The sequence below is a fragment of the Stegastes partitus genome, unplaced genomic scaffold, assembly GCF_000690725.1.
Source record: "Stegastes partitus isolate 25-593 unplaced genomic scaffold, Stegastes_partitus-1.0.2 Scaffold1067, whole genome shotgun sequence".
Lineage (NCBI taxonomy): Eukaryota > Metazoa > Chordata > Actinopteri > Pomacentridae > Stegastes > Stegastes partitus.
The window spans coordinates 6,102-29,695 of record NW_007578798.1 but is presented as its reverse complement, the minus strand read 5'-3'; the positions used below and the strand labels follow the sequence as shown (position 1 = coordinate 29,695).

At 42.3% G+C, this 23,594-nt stretch overlaps 1 protein-coding gene across 1 annotated transcript; it reads right to left on the bottom strand.

The window, feature by feature from the left end:
- Positions 1–104: 104 nt before the first annotated feature.
- On the bottom strand, positions 105–21,673 carry LOC103367590 (myosin-11). Its single transcript, XM_008295670.1, has 5 exons — positions 21,223–21,673; positions 12,300–12,396; positions 3,614–3,767; positions 3,391–3,533; positions 105–711 (listed from the first exon to the last, which is right to left on the bottom strand). Coding segments are annotated over exons 1-5 (723 nt in total). The 5' UTR covers positions 21,550–21,673; the 3' UTR covers positions 105–709.
- Between the last annotated feature and the right edge of the window lie 1,921 nt (positions 21,674–23,594).

Genomic DNA, 23,594 nt, shown 5'->3' with positions numbered 1-23,594 from the left:
ATGTGCAGGAACGATCCTTCAAACTTTCATAAGATAAAAGACAAAGTGCTGAGGTGGCTAGTTGAACTGTACTCTCAGTTCAGATAAGGACAAAGGAAACGTTGTGGTTTTAGAAACTCCTCAGGTTTATTATTCAAATGAAAACATCCCCCCTGAACCCCCCACCCTCAAACCAGCATCTGAGAAAATTCAATAAAAGCCTCTAAGAGTCGAGTCGTTGGTCTGCTGCAGTGTCAGAAGCTGCAGGCTGTGAGTTCGTCTTTAAAAAGCACAACATCAAGCAAATGCAATAAAATAAAAACAACAACAACAACAGCAGAATAAATCCATTCACACACTGATTACAGCCGAGTGTAAAAACCTGATGAGGAGCACTTCTGGATTTTAAGCTTATTTTATCTGAAGGAAACTGTGGCAGGATCGGAAACGTTTTCCTTCTTGGCCTAAAAAGTGAAAAAGCAGCGGCGAAGCTTGGTGTCTGTAAAGCGTGAGGAGTCGAGGCCGCGGAGTCCGGCGGTCAGTAAACGTCTCAGCTGTGCAGTTTAAGCAAAGTCTGCATCCAATCATTCATCATACGACAGCGTGACGTGTCTCCATGGCGACCTGCTTGTTGCGGGAAGTCTGTACAGCAGTCATTGTGTCGGTCCAGGCTCCGCCCCCTCCTGGACCGCGGTGCTCGCCGTTGGTGCGACCGTCCGCCGTACCGAGCTCCTGAAACACAACACACACATTCAGTGCTGTCAGGCCCTGATTATGTTACTCAGGCTTTCATTGTCCACAGCAGAGTTGTGTGAAAACCTGCTGCCACATGAAACACAGCTGGATAAAGTAATTGTCACCATGGCAACAGGAGTTTGTTTTGTTTTTTCTGGTTTGTATTTTCGTGGTTACTTCAGCAACTTCACTGTAACTACAGTGGAGTCTAATCTGCCTTGTAAAGCGTTGTGGAGCCGCATTTGTTCAGTTCAGGTGATACGAAACTTAGTTTGTGGTGTTTGCCTGCTAATCAAGTAACAACACCTGAGCAGGTCAACTGAGAATCATGTTTGTCAGGATTTCTTCACACAGACGCACGAGGACACGAAACACATGAGTCACATGACTAGTGGTGCAGACAGACAGCAGTAGGTGTTCAGTACGCTGCTTATATGAAACTCGTGTGACAGAAATTTGTTCAGGAAGGGATGAGCGTAACTGAAGTAAAACTTTAATGGTTCTTTACGAAGTGGTTCTAAGTTAGAACAGGTTCCTGAACCAGGAGGTCGGAGCTGAGCTGTTGGATTTAGAGACAACACAGAGCTGATTGTCAGAAATGTCGAACTAACCTGCTGCTTGTTTAATCTACCTCAGAGGAAAAACACCTGTGGTCTTGTGTGGTTTGTAGTTTTGTGTTGAATCTGTGCTGCATGTAGCTTTATATTAGCGCGAGAAGCTCCACAGCAACTACACTTGGTTTTAAAAGGAGATGATGTATTGGCCTTGGAACATTCGGTGCGAATATGGCTCTGTTAGATTGACCCGAAACCACGTTTGCCTTACTCTGTATATCTATCGCTCTGCCTTCAGGGAGCAAGAAAAAGAAAAAAAACAGTGAAGCTACTGATAGTAGCGATTTTCAACAGGATGTTACTGTTACTGATGCAGAGCGCAACACCTGTGATTGGTCCACTGAGCTGTAGCCTAATACTTGATGATTAAGCGTCAGTAAAACACAGGGTGATATGTAATGGGTCGACTCATGATCTGCTCCGTTTCAGCTACTGTTGATTGAACTACACAAAGAAACTGACGGTTTAACTGCAGACCTTCACAGAAACACCAGCTCATGAATACAGATTCTCACAACGGTGTAGATTCAACGCAGGAGTATTAATCAAGCTTTGTGGTATTACAGTTGCTTAGTTAGTAACTTGTTGATGTCCTTCTATGAAAAAACTAGTTGTCATTCACAAGCTTTTTTTCTGTATCACACTTGAGAACACTTTTATCATGTCTCCATGCAGTGATACATGATCTCAGCTGGTTACAGGTTAGACTGTTGCACAATGTCAGAGTTCCTGAGGTGTGTCGAGCTCAGCAGGCAGACGGAGAATCCAGAGGAGACTTTATAACTTCCTTCTGTGGCTGGTCGTCAGTAGGATGGAATCAAAGCACCTCTGAAGTCCTGCAGCCACCAATTCACTTACAACAGTTTGACAGTACTGGCATGTTAAACTCTGTCTCACCTCAATTAATTAAAGACAGAAAGTGAAACAGGTTCTGCTGGTTTCCTGCTGTGAATTTTCCATTTTATCACTGCGGTGAGCAGCTCCAACCAGCAGGTGGCGCTCTGCTTATTCTCTGATAAACAAGCTTCTCTTGTTATTGTTGTTTATGAGGAATCACTGACTGACACGACAGCTCAAGTTTGTCTTTGATACATGGAGGCCACAACTTTTTGGGGATTTCAGGTGCATCTGTTTGCACTAAGTTCAGTCAAGATGTTAGAAATATTTAGTCTGGTAGGTGTTTTTGTTCCATCATTCATTGGAGGGACGGTCTGAACATACCAATATTGAGTAACCTGCTGTTGGAAAATAGTTTGTTCTGGTAAAATATCAGCAACACGTCACTGTAGGGGTTGAAGCTGGATCATCAGTAGTTTAACATGTCACATTTCTCAACTATTAGTGTTGCATTTAAGAGCTGAGCAGGTTTGTTTACATGTTAAAGAGAGGAGCTGCTGCCTCTGTTTGCTGTGTGGTGGGGGAGTTTTGGAACTGGAAATGTTTTAGGTGTAGTTTCTACTAAATAAATAAAAGTTATTTTAAAGGTAAAAACATTACAGATTTTTTGTTGTTGTTTTCAATTAAAGACGACAGAAGGTGTTAAATTTCAGATTAATGAAGCTTCACTGGTTAATCCATCCATCCTGTGCTATTTACACACATCCATCACATTAAGTACATTTTACAAAATATGAAAGATATCAATAAAGCGGCAGGAACAATGAGACCTACAATTATTTATGAGCCTTTATTTACTGCATTGATATTTGAACCACATTTCTGTCAGCATTGCCAGCACGACAACAGTAACTCCTGATGATCCCAGTAATCGATCAGTGAACATGATGTGGAGAAATGGATGGACGGACAAACAACATAGCAGCGATTTTAAAAAGTCCACATGTACATTTTTTAACAAACAGGTCTGCACTGACGGCTTTTGCTAAAAATCAAATGCAAATTTATTTCAGGAGCAGCATTAGCAGACTGCAAACAATATTTGTGAATAAAATTTGAGACTTTTTACTTCGTCCAATCGTGGCTTTCCCTGTTGATACCAGTCAGCTGTGATTTAGCGTCATGTGTGATCGATTATGTGTTGAAACAGGCGACTGCTACTCACAGGTTCTCAGATGCAGAGAGCTGCAGATGAGCAGCGTCAACACAGGAACGCCAGCGAGGCGGGAGGCGGCCGACTTGGGTGGAGCGGCCTCCTGCGGCTGCGTCTGCTGAGGCACTTCGGATTCAGCGCTTTTACACTTGTCACTGTAAACGCAGAAACACGATCAGAGCTGCAGCCTCGATCAGAACATCAGTAACTCAGGTAAAGAACACTGAAGACTCACAGCTGTTTCTCCAGGCGCTGCTCGTTGGACTTGCAGGCTTTGGTATTAGTCTGAGCCAACGCCATCTGGCTGTCGGCCACCGCCTTCTCCCTGACGCAGGACTCGATCTGATAGATGGCCTGAGTCACGTTGTGCTCCACAGCCTCGATGTGTTCTGAGGACAGAAGAGGGAAACTTGTGTCAATACGAGGAACAACACAAACAGCTGAACTGACCGGAGCTGCGATCCAACAGTCACCAACCACTAAATTATTCTCCAACTATTTTGATTATTCAGTTTGAGTGATTTGGAAACAAGGTCTAAATCCTCCGACTGCAGCCTAGATGTGAATATTACTGCTTCCTTTCATCCTCTGACAGTGAACTGAATATCTTTGAGTTGTGGACAAAACAAGACATTTGTCATCTTGGCTTTGGGAAAAACTGAAAAACAATCAATTAATCCAGAAAATAATCGACAGTAAAAATAATAAGTAAATGTACCCCCAAACAGAAGAGCTCCTGCTTTCCTTTGCCATACTTCCTATGTCACACATTAACATTAATATAAATCAAACGATGAATTTAAAAATGACTGGTGATGAGAATAACTGTGCGCTCCGGTGAGGTTTGAGTCTGAGATAACAGATTATTTATGAGGTAAAGAAACATCACAGTCACGTTCCTCAACTCAACTTTTATCAGATTTTTTTTAACTTTCAGTGTTTGAATAACTGAATAAATCTGGTGCCAGATACAGATTTAATCAGCATTTAGGTTGGTAGAAGTCTTTGATCTGATAGTATTGAACAGATTAATCAAAAACTGAGCTGCAGGTCTGGAAGCAACAAGTCTGCAGCTCATCGTTTTTGTTCAGTCATTATGTTTATCCCCCGGCTTCTCCACAGTCTCCTGCAGGTTCAACATAATAAAGACTTTTCAATACTTTTTAACCATCATAACATCTAAGAGTCATTTTACTACAGAACAAATAACAGATGATGAAGATGTTTACATGTGGTGCCACATGCTGTATGTGTGAACAAGCAAGTGTGTAAACGTGTTCAGAGCAGGTTGAATGCCACTTCATGCTGCACACTTGTACAGAAAAAAACAAGACTTCAAGAAGCTTATGACGATGGAGTCAACACCTTACAAAGTGTGACCCTGAAAATGAAATCACAAACATGAGGTTTAGTTCTACCACACTATAAATCCCAGCTATTGACACAACAAACTTTGCTGAGGAGGCTGAAACAAGCCTCTCTCCCTGCCAGCATCCTCAGGACTTTCTACAGAGGTGTGGTGGAGAGCGCTCTGACATGCTGCATCTCAACATGGAGCTCCAGCTGCAGTATGTCAGACAGAAAAGCCCTGCAGAGGATAGTTAGAGGAGCTCCCTCACCTCTGTCCAAGAACGTTTCCAGAGCCGCTGCAGGAGCAGGACACTGAACATTGTCAGGGACTCCTCACACCCTCTCCATAAAACTGTCTGAACTGTTACCATCAGGCAAACGTTTCCGGAGCGTTAAAGGAAGAACCTCCAGACTGATCAACAGCTTCATGCCACAAGCTGCTGATCCAGATATGCAAACACTTGTTTATTTAAATTGCTTTAAGTTATTGGATCCTGAAGAAACGCTCTGTCATCTTGCCTGTACTACTGTGTATGTACAGCAACATGACGATAAACCTGATTTGATTATTACAGTCGTCTCTTTGTAGGGCACAGAGTTACATTTCTTTTTTACCAAACTTTACTGTGATTATGTCGCTTATTCTATGTGATGTATTTCATCTGGATTCTGAGTCCGCAATAACATCTGATTACCTGAATGAGTGATGGGAAACCAAGAGGGACAGCAAAGAAGTCTACATTAAGAATAAATATTTAATTAGCAGAAAACAACCTGTTCATGTTTTTTTTTTTTTTTTTTTTTTACTGATGCAATCTCAATGACATAAATCTATTAAGATTATATTCAAACCTCATACGTGCTCTCTCAGATAAATGCAGGAGCTTCTGTATGCAGAACGACTTGTGTTTTGTGCCTGTTTAGCCTGTAGCTCTACAACAATATATTTTAAATCAAAGAGGCATTAAGGCATGTACAGTGTTATGTGACCAGACAGCGCCCTCTGCTGCCTTCTGAGCAGCAGCAACACAAGACTGGAGAAGTATTACCAGTAAAAGCCATGAAGACTCTGAGAGAACACAAAGATGAGGAAGGCCTTTATGTTTAATTCTCTCTGACCAGTGCATGCTTGTCATGTCATGTTTTAGTACAAAGCCTTGTTGAAATGTGCTTCTACTACTGTTAGAGTGACTGTATGACACTATTCATACAAACTCCACACTCCCGGTAACGAGTCACATATAAAAGGCCTGTTTGGTTTCAGTGGACAGCAACTGTCCGTTTCTTAACATGGCTTTTATTGTGAAATGAACTTTATACTAACTGGCATCAGCGCTCCAGACTGTGACTCAGATGGTCACATATGCAACCATTTTAGAACATTTCTCGTGGTTCCATTTAAGTGGGCGTAAGAGGATCATCAGGCTGGTTTTGATAATGAGGACAGAGAGGAGGAGGCTGACGAGAGGAGGTCCTGACCCAGAAACACCTGATGATCAGAGTCCAGGTGGAGGCAGCAAGACACCGACTGAACCATCCATCCATTATCTATACACCGCTTTATCCTCATTAGGGTCTTGGGGGCTGGAGCCTATCCCAGCTGACTTAGGGCGAAGGCAGGGGACACCCTGGACAGGTCACCAGTCTATCACAGGGCTGCACTTAGAGACAGACAACCAAGCACACTCACATTCACACCTACGGACAATTTAGAATCACCAATTAACCTCAACATGTTTTTGGACCTTGTGGAAGGAAGCCGGAGAACCCAGAGAGAACCCACGCTGCACGGGGAGAACATGCAAACTCCACGCAGAAAGATTCCGGTGCCCCCACCGGGACGCAAACCGGCGACCTTCTTGCTGCGAGGCAACAGTGCTACCAACTGCACCACCTTGCAGCCCCCGACTGAACCAGAAAAGGAGAAAAGTACGGCTCTCAACCACAAAGACTACTGCAGTTCTACTGCTGCAAAATCGAGCAAACAGTTGTATCTTCCCACAATTAAATGAACATTCATAGAAACAGGCAAGGTAGATGGAATCACCTGGTTTCAGGTAAATCTGACAGAGAACTCCTCATTTCACTCTCTTTAAACTAATTTTTGGTGTCATGTCTGGCACCAGGAGCTTATCCATCCTTGCTTCTTCTCCAGCCTGTATTAAGATCTCGCCGCAGGAAGATGAAACCACATTCACACCTAAAAGACCTTAATGAACCCTATTGTGGCAGGGGGAGCACTAACGACTCACATAACGAGGGGGAGGAGCAACAAACCTCCAATTGAAACCGAAACTCAGGTGTTAATGGCTCCTTAAGGATACAAGTATCTGGATCTCCCAACTAGTCAGTCAGAACTGATGAAGCCTCTTGGATGAGAGGTGGAACGTCTTCAAGGAACTCAAGCAAGTTAATCTATGAGAATAACCCTGACCTGGATGACTGAGAATCTTCACAGACATCTTCTCCAGCCTGTATCTGTTTGTCAGCCACGCCCAGACCGTTACCAAACACTCCCCTTACATTCTGGTTTATGTTGTAGGACTCATTCTACAGCAGGCATCTCACTGCGTTAGTTGTCGCAGTTTAAACTCTTTCAGTGTTTCTAGCAGAGCCTGACGTGGCTGCATTATTTACTGAGAGCCGTCCCAACACAGCAACAGTAACTAACTGATCCTGAGTCTGTTCTCCTGCTCTGCTGCTGCTCTGCTCATTTCCAGGGTTTGGCTCAGGTCTGCTGCTGCATTAACTTATAAGGTAACATGCAGTCTTATCACAGAGTCGCACGCTGCAATGTTTTCTGTTCTCCGGCTTGTTTGTGTGTTCAGACTGGATGAGATCACTGAACCGGTCACTGAGTCCTACAACCTGATGGGATTCACACGCCACAGCATCGTTCTAGCCGTTTCCATCTACTGCCACCAGCATAACCAATCAGTTTAAGAAATTATTCAGGAAAATTGTCTCAATTCTCTGACTGCAGGTTCTTTGTTGTGATTTTTTTTTCAGATTTACATTTAGGTTGTGGACAAAACAAGACATTTGGGGACACCATCTTAGACTTTGGGAAACACTGATGGACATTTTTCAACACTTTCTGCCATTGTATAGATCAAACAACTATTGATGAAGCCAGACGATAATCCACAGAATGATCAAATAATAGTTAGAAGCAGCCCTCCTGCAGACGTAACTTCCCTGGATTACAGTGAAGCGTTCAATCTCACTGCTCTGGCTGATTTTAACACTTTCAGGACTGAAAAGTGAAACATTTCAAAATAAAACCTGGATGCTTTCCGCTGTCAGATGTGTCTGTACAGCTGACTTGTTTCTTCCACCATGACGTGTTCACATTAAACAGTGACTGATGTTTATCAGAGAAGGCGGCTCCCGGCGAACACAATGCTCCTTTCATATCTCATTCATACAGGAATTTATCGTTTCCCTCCGACCGCTCGCAGCAGGAAGTCACCTTCATTAAAGTCCGTCCCCGTTTCCCACCAGGCCACTGTTTTTGCCCCGCTGCCGCTGGAGACTTTTAGTCAAGGAAAATCGCTTTATTTTATTTTCTTATCAGATTGTACACTGAGGAAAAAACACTTTTCATATTTAGCTTTAGGAATGTTCTTAAAAACGAGTGTGACATCCTTTTTTGACTGATAGGGAGCCTGATGTGACACAACTTATATGATTATTAGAATCAGATTGATTTGTCACTGCACATGTCACAAGTACAGAGCAACGAAACTACCAGTTACATCCCGTCCAAGAAACATAAAAAAGACAGTGACCAACAACAGGTCTCCCCCTGCAGGAGGGAGAAACTGTTCAGGTCAGCTAACATGAGAGCGTCCCTTATTTTAGATAGAAAAAGGAAAAACAAGAGGGAAGACGAGGGGGAAAAAAGGCAATTCCCAAACTAGGCTCCTCTAGGGGGGGGGCACAGTGTGGGATTAGGAAAAAACCTCAGCACATAAGCAACATAATTAAACATGACAACAAAACTCAAGACTTGTGGAAGGAGGAAGGGTGGTGGGGAGGGGAGGTGTCCAGCATCTGTCTGCATGACATCCAGGAGAAATGGAGAGATATCAGCCTTCCAAGGCCGAAGTGGGGGAGCCAAATGAAGATAATGAAGATTGAATGTGTATCTGACACCTGCTTTTCATGAGCTGCCTGATCCAAACACTGAATTATCAAAATAGTTGGTGATTCCAGTGTCACCTGTAGCTTTAGGATGGGTGTGGATACCCTGTGATGGGTGTTTTCACTATGCTGTGAAATTTGTGAGAAAAAAAATAAAAAATACTAACAATATAAAATATATTAACTGGAGGTGAACTGTGCTGCAGCTAATGGTTATTTCTATTCTTGACTAATCTGTCCGTTGTTTTCTGTTTTCTTCAGGTGATTCATTTTTTTGGTCTATAAAATTTCACAAAATAGTAAAATCAAAATCAAAATCAAAAAAGACCCAGACAGTGTCTTTAAATGTCTTGTTTTGTCCACAACTCAAAGACATTTATTTTAACGTCACAGAGAAGGAAAGAAACAAGAAATTATTGACATTTTATAATCAGAGAACTTTTTTTCTTAAAGCATCACCCAGATGGATTAATTGATTACCAGAATAGCTGGTGATTAATGTAACAGTTGACAATCAATTCATAGAACTTATGGAAAAATGCTCCTGTTTTAATCGGGTTTGACTATTTTTGTTTGCGTTTTCATGTTGCATAGAGTCACAGGCAATTTTGGGAACAGCCCATTATTCTATTAACATGTGAAGCTCTTATATAACTGTTGGGTAACTGCAATCACAAGGTCTCTGTCTTCTGCTGCCTCCGACTCCACTGGAGGAAACCTGCCTTGACAAACGTCTCCTATTAATAAGATTCACTTTGGTTGAGTGGACGAACATATCAGCTGAGCCCGTTGTCGGTTGTTTTTTTTAATTGGTTTTGCAAATGTAATGGTTTACCTCCTTGAGAATTGAGCTCAGTGAATAATTAGCCTGTGAAAGTGCAGTTCAAAGCTAATAGAAGCTGGCAGTTGGAGAAGCTGTGTGTGAGTTAGCAGAAGCCACTGATGCTGACAGAAGTGATTGAGTTACTGTCATCTGCCATAAAATGTGTAGATGAGCCCAAATGACAGTGTAACAGCTATTTAATGTTGTGTAGCTGCAGCTGGTTTGGACAGTAAATACTAGTTAGCTGCTACAAGCCAGGCTCGAGTTAGAGGAACTTAAAACCAAATGTGTCCCTGCCACAGTTATGAGCTGCAGCTCTGGAAAGGTAGCACAGTGCCGTACATGCTTGTAATAACTGAAGGGTTGGGTCAGCTGGAGCTAATTTATCAGAATGATCTGGAATGTGTCCGTTTTGGATGTTTGTGCAGAGGTGTTTCTGATACAAACCATTCATGTACTCCAAACTCATTCTGCTCTGCATAAAAGAACAAGCTGTACATTTTTATTTCAAGAGTGTGAGACAGAAGAGGCTTTTAGTTCTGTTGTCAGTGTGTTTGTGAGATAGAGAGAGAGGATCAGAATGAGATTTACCCGTTTAAAATGGTAGGAAATAGACAATCAGCATCATGTGGTGCTCAGTGTTGAATAACAGCACACTGCCACAAATAAATCTATGTTTGGGAAACACTGATCTGACGCCATGGAACCCTTTTTTAAATATTTTGGGCAGTTGCCAGGTTAAAAAATTTAACACACTGGGCCCAACCCTGAAATTTCCACATGTCAACATTGCAGTTAAAGTTAAAAACACAAAAGGGAGACAGAGCAAGGAAACGTTCACATGAAAAAAAAGCAAGTCCAGCTCATGGAAGACTGACAAACAAACTGCATCCTCCAAAATAAAAACAGTAACAGAATGACAGCAATAAATCAATCCAATGCTCCTGAATATCTAAATGAAATAACTTGCAGCTACAACGGTTCTGCTTAGACCCTCTTCTGACAGCTACAACTACAGACAGACACACTACCGATACTCGTCACTGCTTGTAGGCGTCCATGCCATGCGCCTTCTGGTGGCGCTGTGATGTGGTTTTTCATTCTGACTCCTGATCTGTGTTAAGTTGAGGTCGAGGCTACTTTATGCAAATCAGGGGCAACTAGCCGCCACTTAATGTCTTTGGAAACTTCAGAAAAACTTTGAGAACACATTCGCATTGACAGTTTAAAACAGAAGTATTCAGCTTTACAAGAGAGAGAAGTGAAGACTTGATCAACTAACTGGTTAATTTGGTAAATGTGGCAGCACACAGCTCCTCTATGGGAGAGTCAGTCTCTTCTCATTACATAACATTCACAGAACAATTATTTTTATTCTGTGGCTCTGGATGCGGGTTATTGTGGGTATGACGAGTATTCATGATTATTAATAATCAGGACCAATATGATGAGTGCACCAAGAAGCCAAATAAAGGGTTGTACAAACGTTCTCTGTCGGTGCTGCAGTCTGACATGTTGAGCTGAGCTGTGAAGTTCCTCCCTCTGAGCCGTTAGCGTAGCGCTGCGACCCTGACTTCAGCACAGGGAAACCCACATTCCACAGGCCTGACTGTCCTGACACCAACCTTCATCCAGCTGCCGAGGAGCCGCAACACGAGCAGCAACCAGGCAACAATAACGAGGGTTCAGCACAGTAACAGCACCGGTGCAGGTCCCAGATGTGCTTACAGATGATGTCACACTTTAAGATTGGCTATAAGTTCAAAAGTGCACGGATTCGGACATATAATCTGTAAACGTGTGATCCTGAACACATCGACTATCAACAGTGACAACAGGCCACAGACACAGCAGCACTCGACCTTGACGATAGAATGATAGCAGTCCCAGTGATAAACACTTCATCAACTAGCAAATGCTCAACTGAATGTTTGATAGTTTCACCTCAATGCATCAGATGCAAACCTCCATGAACGCACACAACAAACACACAAAGTTCGGTGCCATGAACAAACCCAGAGCACGTTTCCCTGAATCAGAAACAAGATCAACCCTCTTCCCTTCCTTCTTTCCTTCTTTCCTTCCCACTGACCATCTTTTCATCGTCTTTTCTTAACAGTTTTCCTCGTTTGTTTCTTGTTTCTTTTCTTGCCTTCTTCAAAAACTATATTTTTTTCTCTTTTTTGTTTTTTTTAATTTGAAATCGTTTCCTGTCTGATTTCATTAATGCAGAATGTACTCAGTATGAACAGGATTATTTTTCTTCTACTTCCAAATTTATTTATGTTTTCAGTTTCTTTTATCATATCGGATTTAATTCTGTGACCAGATGTGAAAACTCTTAGAGGTTACTAAATACAGTTCATTTTCACTCTTGTGTAACAGATTGTTTTACGTTTGTCTTTCTGACTCATCGCCGTTCGTCTTTCTCAGAGCACTTTCTTTTTTTTTCTTTTCGTTTTTTTAAACCGACCAATCGTGTGTATTTATTTACAGACTCAGGCGTCGTCATGGCAACAGGCGGGGGAAAATGCAGCTAAGAATACCGCTGGTGGCTCACTGAGAAAGTCTCCTTTCATGGCAGTGATGGAGTTTTTCCTACCTTCCTGGAGGCTGATTTGAGCCGTGAGGTTTGCCTCTTTCTGACGCAGCTGCTCGATGTGCTCCTGCAGGAGGGTGATGTTCCCGTTCAGGACGACCTGTAGCACGAAACAAACACACCCCAAAGAAAAAAAACACGTGTTACTGTGAGCATGAAGGAAAACACACCGAGTGGTTAAAGGAAAGGACCTCCTGAGTGCTTTAAACTTGCACTTTTACTCTTTGTTTTCTCCCTTGGCCACACTTATTGGTATTTAACAGCCAGTCTGGACTGAAACTAAGTGAAATGACAAAAATCCTACAGCTGCCGTCACTGTGGGATCTGGAGCTGGTTTTCAGTGCAGCAGAGAAAACAAAAGAGTTGCATTCAGTAACATTTCTGCTTTTTATTTCCGAGGAATGAAAACAATCAGATGCTGCATCAATAAGAAAAGACTGAGCTGTTTACTCTCAAGCACAAAATGAATAAAACTGAGTCCAACATGTTCATAATAACCTGAAATAAGCATTAAAACTAACTGTGCAGCTTCAGCTTTAGATTAATGATTGATTTTTAGAGATATTTTATTACATTTCTACATGCAAATAAACAAAACACTGATTTTACTGATCTATATTAAAATAAGGGAATAATCTTCACCTTAATTCAGAGTGACTAAATACAAATAAAATTGTGCCCAAAACTCTCCACTTGGTGAATATATCTGCTTATCAATACGTTTTATTGATGTTCACTACACTCCTTTTCTTCCTCCTCAGTTACTGAAGCCTTCTGAATCTTCCGGTGGCAACAAACCAAACTGATATCATCATTTTACAGTCTCGTTCCATTGGGATTTATTTTTCTTCGAGAGGTGAGTAGCTTCTGGTATTAGTCGTCCCGGACAGTGTTTTTATGTGACTCATTTTTCAGCCCGTCCACAGTAATGACTAAAAACAACCTCCAGATTTCTCAGTGAACCGTGCTCCTCCTGTCATTTAAAGCCCGTCCCTGTAATTTTAAGCCAAACTTGGCGCTTTTTTCCATCTCCTGCATTTTATCAGCTCAGTGTGAAATTCTGCTTTGGTGTGAAAATGGAAGAAGTGACGAAAACGTGTTAACACCGGCGTAGACGTCTATTTGGAAAGCAATAAGAAGGAGCACATGAAAGATGTCAGGAGAGCTGCACCCTGTGAGCTCAGCTCCAGAGAGGTGCTGCTGTTCTCTCTGTTTTTAGTCTGGATTTGTTAGGATTTTGTCAAACTGGTGCTATTAAAAGCAGCAGGATTCTCTGTTAGCAGTTCCTGTTTGCAGTGCTTCATGGATAACAGAAAAAAAAACATCTCTAGGTTACTGAAGAAAGTTCAGAGGCAGGTTCTAAACCTTTTAAACCTGTCTTTGTGTTCTGGTTCGTCCTGCTGAGGACCAAGTTGAGATTTGTCTGCCCTCACTGGTTTAAAGTTTCAGGTGTTTTTCATCTGTAGCCACACCCAGCTGGACCAGAACCAGAGGCAGTCCCCAATCAATCAATTATTGGTAGAATAGTCTTCTACCAAATGAGGGTTCTGATGACTACTTAATCTGGTCAGGTCAAAAATCACATCAAATGTGCCAGTTACATGAAATCAAAACTCTTAAGGCAAATCTTTGATGTGCTTATAGGTTAACGGCTTTTGTCACTGTCAAATAATTAGTCAATAATTACTTTCTCAATTAATCAAATAATTATTTGGTCTATAAAGTGACACAAAATAGTAAAAAAGATAAATATTGTTTTGTTAGTTGGACTGAACATGTGTCGCTGTGACTTTCATGTTGGAACGTGTTGGTATAAAAACGCTACTTGCAGTGTTTTCAGTATCATTTTACTTTGAATGACCTGTTTTCTATTTCAAATCAGAGCTCGTAATAAAAAAGGCGTTTCCACGTGTCGCTCCTGGTTTATCAGTTATTTTTGTCAAGAGCGAAAACATAATCTGAACTTTATCTGTTCTTTCCTGGAGACAAACTCAGAACTTGTGGACTATCGACGGGCTCAGAATGACACTCAGCCGGACCAGACTGAACGTTCTCAGAGCTGAGGTGGTGACTGAAAGCAGGGCAGCCCCGTCTGTCCACTCCATGCTGGGAACGGCTTTTAGAAACATTCCTTTCATCGAACGCAGCAGTTATAGTTAGATCGGCACTTAAAGGAGCAGTTCACACAAACATATCCATCCTGAGTGGTTTCTGATAACAGAACAACATGAAGTGGACTAATCATATTTCTGATGCTGTACAGTGACGATGTGATCATTATGCTATCAGATACTTTGGTACCAAGTCCATGTCAGACTCCTGAAATCTTGTGGGTCCTTGTGTTTGTCTGGTCCTGCAGGAACTGACGTAAGCTTAGACGCTGCCGGTCCTGGACAATAACAACAACATGTGCAGCAGCAGCAACACAAAACACTGCAGGAGTCACTCGGGAGATATTTAGTGTTTGAGTATATAATCAGGGATGAGTTACAGACGAGCAGCAGCCAGAATGCAAACAGCATCACGGAGCACTTCAAGGAGCAGACAGCTCAAAGACGGACGTCCAGGTCTGAACACAGAACTGAAGCTGTTAGTTTATATTTACAGCGTGTCGTCACAATGTTCACATCCTGAAATGTTACCGCTGCTGCTGGCGAACTGAGACAGCATCCGTTGGAGCAATGCTCCACACACAAAGCTCACAAAGGTTAGCTTGTCAGGCTAATGTAGAAACAGCTCCTAATGTGTGCCTCCTTCTATTTCTGCTCCTGTAACCTCTGTTGCCTCTTCCACAGTCTTCTGACAGAAAACTTGGAAAATCCCCCGATCAGGGAAATCCAAGTCCTCCTTAAGGACTAAAAACAATCTGAACACCTGGAGCTGCTCAACAGGATGTGATGCAGAGGAAGAGCTACTTCATGTTCAGAATTTGCATACAGTAGCCGTTGTGAAAAACCACAGCTGTGGTTTCTGCTCCTCAGACAAAACGCTGACTGAACAGCTGCATATTGAAACTGATGATTTCGGAGACAAAGAAGTTTGCAATGAGACAGCCAGTTTTGATAGAGACAGTGTCGATGTTTTTTACCTTCTGAACCCAAAAGTTATCAGCAATTTTGAAAAGCGTTTTCTTTTATAAACAAAACAAAAAAAAACATTATGTATTTAATAATCAAATTCAAAAATAAAACGTTTGCACCAGATCCCATAAAAAACTAAGATTCTGAGCTCCTCAGTACAACTAAGAAGCCTCGACTGACCCAACATGACAAAGCTTGGGGGAGTTTTCAGGTGAACTGCAGGCAGCGTTTACAGAGCAGAGAAGAGACGACAAGAACGACTACAGCATGGCTCAAGAACTGTACATGAAGAGTTCATTTGCAAAAACAGATAACTCCATTTTTGTAGACTTTCAGAAAACTTATTTTTGTTGTTGTTTGCTTGAGATAAAATCAAACAAACTGAAGTTAAGTGGATCTGACTCGACATGACAAAAAATAGACATAACTTAAGTTTGATTGATATCGTCTCAGGTAGACGATAGAAAAGCGGGTTTTTTGAAGGTTTGTGAAGATGGAGTGATCTGTTTTTGCAAATGAACTCTTCATGTAGAGCAGCAAGTTGTGGGAAGATACTTTCAGAATGCTGAAATCTGTTACTAGAGCTGATGTGTAGAGTAGTGTAAAAAGTCTGAGTTCATGGAGGTTGTCAACATGTAAATAGCTGATTATCTAGAGCAGGTTAGTGTAACACCTGTGGGCCCTTGGAAAACTGTGAAACACATTGATTTATACTGCACAGGAGATGTTCTCTCTCCTTCTAGCCGTGGTTGTGCTGTTTCCATTGCGACACAGGACTTAAAACGGACGTAAAAATGTGACCAGAGCAAAAGCTAACCAGAAGCTGCTTGGAGTTGGTAGGCTTAAATTATAAAATATAAAGTTAAATCACGACTGGCATCACATGAAAAACACAAAGTCTAAGAAAGAAAGTTAAAAAGTCAGAAACAAAACATCACAGCTGATTAACATTAAAGACTAAAGTACATCAATCAAAACCCAAAATATCACAAAAAACCTACAAATATCACTTGTAGTTCAGATGTTCCACAGCTGAGGACATAAAGCAGGAAAGGCTGATAAGATAACGGTGAAATATGTTTCCTGAGCTGCAGGTGGTAACTGCTCTCAGTTACAGCTTTCAGGGCTCCAGAGGAACTTTTTCACTGGTAGCACCGCTGTGACCAACTTTTTCATTTGGTCGCACCTTCCTCCTTGTCACAGGCGAAACATATGACTTGCTGAATTTTCTTATGGAATCTACGATTTACAAATGTTCCCTCAACGCTCCACACTGAAGGTGCGCTCCGCTTTTCACGAGGAGGCCGCATTTTTCAGCGTCAATAGCGCAGTTCACCGTAGTTACTAGAGTGCTGCTTTCCACCACTGTGGTTAACACAGTAGCTTCCTGTGTCGGTTACAGAGACACTAATACAGCTTAATGATCGTCATACACTCGCACTAATGCGAACGCTTTAAATTTTAACTCGCACACTCTCAAAAAATACGCAACCCTTTTGGTCGCAGTCTGGAGCCCTGGCTTTTATTTTGTAGGACTGCAGCAAAAGGCCACATGTCTGCACACAGAAAGAGGAAAGTATATAGTGAGGCTGAACTTGACTTGAAGGGGTTAAATCCTACCAAAAATGGTTCCAGCAGCTTGAAGCTCAACACAGGAAGCTGGTAGGAGGAAGAAACCAACTTTGTATCTTTGGTGCTTTCCTGAACGTCTCCTGTGCAAAGTGAACGAATATCCTGTTTTTCTGAGTGGATGCAGAAACTGCGGTCCTTAGAAGACGTCGTTTACTTTACGTTATTCCAGGAAACATTTAAATTTGAGATTTGCAGTGGTGTGTTTTTATGGATTCATCATGACGACTGCACATCCTTTCCATCAGCTCATACAGCAGCTGCACCTCTGTTTCCTGCTTCTTCTTGTTATAGCTCCACATAATGACTGTAATGCAGGAATTTGGACGCTTAAAAACAATCTGATATCAGTCAATGTTAAATTAACAGCAGTGATGCTTCCCCTGACTATACTTAGTTTACACTTTGACCTTTTCAGTGTCAGGCACAACCACAAAAAGTTGTGACTGACACCTAAATACTATCAAAGAAATAAAATAAAAAGGAACAGTGGATTAAAGGTTGATGATTGCATTTACAAGCAGGTTAACTTAAGTGCCCATTCAGGTCATCTGTTGGGCCACATGTGCAGAGCTACAACAGCCCTCCATTTTATCATCTAGTTTCACTCTTAACGCTCTCCAAGTGTTGTTTTCAGCCACATGAAGCAGCTATTTTCAGAGGAAAAGCTTCTGTAAATCAGTAATCGGTAGCAAACAGAAACAAATAAACACAAGCTGGTGAGTCTAGCGCTGCACTTAGCAGGTAAAAAACTAGTTAATAAGCTAACTGGTTGAGACCAAAAACAGACGACGGTGAATGAATGTGGACCCAAACACAACTCTAAATGATCATCATGTTGATCGTTGATAGTGAAAATGCATTGACATCAATATTTTAAACCAACACGCGTACATTTTTCGTCATGATGTCAGTAGTTTTTAGCTTCAGTCATTGGTAAAATAGTTGAGGGTTTAATCAATAAACAATAGTCATTAGTGGCAGCTCTACAGTCAGTGTCTGAGACCAAAGTTTATCTTGTGTTTCTGCAGAGACCTCAGGGCAAAGAACTGCTGAGATCAGATTGTTTTTCCCTGGATGATGACCAAGGCCACTGACTGAAGGGTCGCTTCTTATCTAAATATGGAACTGGGACAGCACTCCACTGGTGACTCAAACACAGTTTACTTCTCAGTGATGGTACAGTCCAGTGTTCACAGGGAATTCTGGGTATTGTAGTAGAAGCTAGCAAGCAGCTTGTTAAATCCCTGTTCGTAGGAAAACGGGATTCTTCGAAGAAAGGCTTTTTGTCTTTGCACATTTACTGTTGCTATAAATAAAAAACTAAATCCACGGTGATGCAGACAACAATTCCCTGCAGCACATGAATCCTGAGATTTTTACTGGATGAGTTGTCAGGAGGGGAGGAAAAAGTAAGGATGCAGAGACGGAGGGAGGAGTGGGGCAGAGGTAAAAGGGGCGGAAAAGGAGGAGTGACTCAGGACGAACCACAGGCGGAGGGAGAGAGAGTGAAGGCAAACAGTCACTTTTTCCAACCAACTACTCGGAGAATGTGGAGCTGGAAATGTTGGAAGCACCTAAACAGTTGAAACACTCGGCCTGCTGGGAGGGAGCATCTACTCAGTCTTTGTCCGGGCGGTAAAATAACGTCTCCAGAAATGGAAACAGTCGACGGGAGAGGAGGGAGGAGGTCAGAGCAGAGGAGAGTCCTGCTCTGTTCATATCAGAGCTCGTTAACACTCGGAGAAATCCATGTAACACAAACACTGACTGTACTGAAAACACAGCCTGCAGCTCCACTCTGGATCTTTCTCTCAGTCTGAGGATGAAACTTTTTGAATCCTGGCCTCTGTCCAGCGTCTCTTTCTGCAAGTTATTTATTGATATGACTGAGTTTTTGCTGAGGACAGATGGAAGCTGTTAGTGTTTTGGTGAGATGGGTGTGGCTGCTTTGGTTTGAATTTGCCTGATGGATTGAAAAAGTTTCTATTTTCAGCATCCGATTGGTATTAAGTTTGTAATTTGAGTCAAAGCGTCGGTGTTTAGGAGTCATTTAGGCTCCGTTTGGACGGGCGTTTGAAATGAAATAATGCATGATGGGACGTCAGCCGATGTGCTCGTAACTGTCAGCGGTTCATTCAGCTCATTACTTTAAGTTCAGAGCTGCTTCTGTTTATAAATTCTGAAGTCTCAAAACAAAAATGAGCTTTAAAAATGAATTAATAAATATTATATTGCCTAGACATAATCAAAAACTTTTAAGGTGTTATTCAGGGTTGGTATGCATGAAACCCAAGGTCAACATTTTGGTGACATTTTATGGACAAATAACTATTAATTAATGAATTAAAGGAGAAAATATTGAACATATTAACTGGCACTGGAAATGATTGTTAGTTGCAGCACGAGGTTTTCCACCTTTTGAAAAGAAGTAACCAAAAAGACCAAATATGGCTGCTGGACCACCAACATTGAATTCAATACTTAGCAGCAGAGGCTCATTTCAGGGTTTTTTTTTTGTTGTTGTTGTTGTTTCCCAGGTTATATTCAACCAACAAAAGTCTTGGTAGATTAAAATCCAAATGATTGGTCGCAAAGAAAAAATGTCTTATCTGTAGATGAACTAAATGGACCACAGTGGACTGAGTGTACTCTACCTGCGAGCCTTATTGGCCTAAATTAATTACAAATCAACATACAAAGCGACTGTTTGCAGCATTTCTAATCATCAGAATCTGGTTGTTTTATACTGAAATGACAACAGGCTAAGAGCAGACCTGCCCATATTTATAAAACCTCTAAAACTAGAGCTCCATCGGCTGCTGATCTAAACACAGCTATTGAGGAAAATAACGCAGACGAGTTAGCCGACCATTTGTAGATGATCTGCCATGTTGGTTGCTGAGCTGTGATATACAAACCGCTGTTTGTTGAGATTCCACTCCACGTTTTGTTTATCTGTTTGAACAAAATGCAGCCATACTAACTACTTCTTTGAGCTGGTGTCAGTTAGTTTGGAGCCAGCTCTGAGTAAACGGTCAGTAAACATTAAAATAGTTTTGCAGTTGTTTCCTTGTTGAGGTATAAATGTGAAACCAGCTTCCAAAGGAAGTGGTCGGTAGCGGCAGATGAGTCTAAAATATGCTCTTAGAACCTCTTGATGCATGTTAGGACAATTACGCCAAAAACAAAGACTGACCTCTTTTAGGCCTAAAAAGTTAGCCTGACTAACCACAGGCTGAACCGAGACCTGGACCAGAGCCTGTGTTTCCACGGCAACACTCAGCCACACCTGATCACTGAGTTAGAGCAACATGCTTTGATGATGGTAGCAAGAACAGCATGCATCCTTTTAAAGCTAATATTTAGTGATTAATCACCCTCATGCATGAACCTTACGTTAATAACAGCCTAATTTTACACACGATCCATGATGATGAAGATACAAAAGGAATCGCGATGCATGGCAGAAATTCATAAATCACGTCTTAACAAGAGAAGCCAAGCTTACCCTGATTCCCCATGTAGTTCACATCCTGTCTTGAAGCACTACTTTGCTTTATGAGTTCATACATTTATGACTTGTACAGTTAAAAGGGGAAGAAAATATGAATGTTTTGTGTCACCTGTTGATTTCAGTAGTGCTGCTAGTAGAAAAAGTTAGTTTGGAGCCCTGTGTCATCAGTGTAAAATCTTTCTTTTTTGTCTTTTTAAACACAGTTACATAATTCTGACTATATTATGAGTGATTTTACAGACTTCTGCTATACCATGAAATGCACTGATGTTGAAAAATATTCTTGTGAATATCATAATTCATGCCACATTTCTCAACTCCAATGACTCATGTGTGTCTGTGTGTGTGTGTGTGTGTGGGTGTGTGTGTGTGTGTGTGTGTGTGTACAATTTTTAGGAAGGAAAAACTTGCAAAATCTATAAACACAGAAATGCAAACAGCTTCAACTGAGACTTTCTTCTCGTGGGAAAATTTATTCTATTTTTCTGAAACCATGTGTAAAATCTGCCAGTAAATCTATTTTTAATCTATTTAATCTACCATCCTGTCTTGTCATGAGATGCTGACTCATTTCTGCAAAATCTAAAAAAAAAAAAAAAAAAAACAGACACATCTCCGCCCCCCAGTTCTAATATTTGACTGTGGAGTAAATGCTGAATATTTTTATACAGGGTGTAATGAAACTAAATCTGTGACTTACGTTTTCCTGCCGACACTCCTCCAGTGTAGCGTTGGTGGCGTTGAGGTGTCCCAGCAGCAACAGGATCTCAGCTTGCTGACGGGCATGCTTCTCCCTCTCCTCCTCCACCATCTCCTCCAGAGCCACCTTGTTCTTGTTGAACACCACCTTGGCTCCCTCCAGCTTCTCCGTCGCCTCCTGCAGCTCGGCACGGCACTGGGCCGAGCCCTTCAGGTCGGGAGACGTCGCCCACACCACGATGACAACGAGCGAGATGATGGACCACAGCGCCAACACGCCTATCAGCAAGTTCTTTGCTGTGCTGGAGGACTTTGGGGAGGCCGCCATGGGGGGACACCTGAGGAAGGAGGAGGATGGAGTTGATGAAAATGTGGATGAGGAGCTGTGGAGCGAGCAGCTGCTGTTGGGAGAGTCTCTCAGGTTGAAGTGAGCTGGAGTTTCCCTTCAGGCTGGGCAGGGAGGCAGGGAGGGGCTCCCTCAGAGGGTGACAGGAGGACGGCAAACTCACCCGCTCCTCCCCCATTCAACACCCCACCCCAAACCTCACCCTCCTCCCCTGCATGTCGGTGTTACCGAGCCCAGAGAGGACATAGTGATCAGCAGGAAAGTCACATCACAGAGAAACACACTCAGAGCTCACATGGAAAGTTTCGTTTATGTGTAAAGCCTGTGTGTGAGCGTATGAGTGTGTGTGTGTGTTTGCGTAACACTGAGTCTTTCTGTTTCTGTTTCCTGGCCTTACAGCTATGAACCTGGATGAACTCTCACACTGAAAACAAGTTTCGGGCCAAGGAATGAAACAAAAGAGAAACAGAAACAGAGCAAAGCAGGAGAGAGTCAGACATAAAGTCAAAGTATGCCTCCCTCAGCAGCAACTCTCACTCTTTCCTGATCTCCTGCCAGCTGCTGGCACACAGCTGGCCCCCACAGAACACACCCTCTGATGCCCCCTCTGATTGGCTCAGAGCATACTCAGGTCCTGGAAACAGCCAAACAACATCTCTATAAACATGTATGATTCCTGCCAGGAACTAGGGGCCCTGGTCCAGCGCCGGGCCCCCGAATCATCCCATCAGGGTGGAGCCTCAGAGGGAAGCAGCCAAACAAACTCAGGTTGTTTTCATAAAGAATTCGGCTGATAGTAATTCTCAGTCTGTGGTGTTTACACGCTGCAGGAGGTACTAAATAAAGTTCACTCAAGGCAAACAGGCCAAATACAATCGATTTCTGAGCCTGCTGGACACAAATGAAGCAGAGGAGTTGCTCACAGCTGGAAACGCTAAACGTGGGTGGTAATGTCACAGGTCCAGATCTTAGAGACAAGCATCACGATTAGAAGAAGACTTTCTGATGTCTCTTTATTAAAATCAGACACGCCGCTTCCTGTTCAAATAGTCAAATGCAGACATTTGTACCTTGACTGCTGTTTACTTCATCAGATAAACAAACGGAGCGGGGGGGGGGATGTCCTGAGCCAAGTCCTTCAAGAGCTGAGAAAACCAATAAAGAAGAAACATTTACTATAAATAAAACAGCTTTGTGCCAGCGTTTATTGCATCAGATCAACAATTTTTGAGAGTTTGAAACAAGATCGTGTAGAAAAAAACAAAAAACATCAGATTTTGTCGAGCAACTGATTGAAGGTAATTAATCCTAAACAATTCAGATTATTTTAGTGAAGGAAGTTTATTATTTGGGTGTTTTGTAAAGTGACCCCTGAGAGCTCAACACCAGGCAGCTTAAGAAAATACACGATAACAGACAGAATACAAAAACTGTATTTTGTAATTGTAGGACTTCTTTCCAAATCTGTGCTCTTGTTGCCAAGAAGGTAAAAAGGCTGTCTTGATCGGATTACATTTTCCTAAGTGGCACTGTGTGACCTCTCAGTGTCACCACAGATTTGGATAAATTAAGACATGTGATGGCGCCCATTTGAACAAAATGCAGGCACACCAACTGACTTAGCCGACTCTAAGTAACGCTCAGTAAACGATAAATAAATGTGACTCCATTAAGTTGGGCCATTTCAGAGGTATTCTGTTCCTCCTGCTGCCGAAAATAATACGTTAATCCTGGAAGGATGTTGCTTTTCTCCTTATGAAAGTAACACTGAAGCCTGGTGAGGGCATCTCGACCAACTAATCCACCTGGACACTACGGTCCTAGAGTTTATATAATTACTCTGATTATCTGGCATATGGGCTGCAAGGTGACGCAGTTGGTAGCACTGTTGCCTCGCAGCAAGAAGGTCGCCGGTTTGCGTCCCGGTGGGGGCACCGGAATCTTTCTGCGTGGAGTTTGCATGTTCTCCCTGTGCAGTGTGGGTTCTCTCTGGGTTCTCCAGCTTCCTCCCACACAGTCCAAAACCA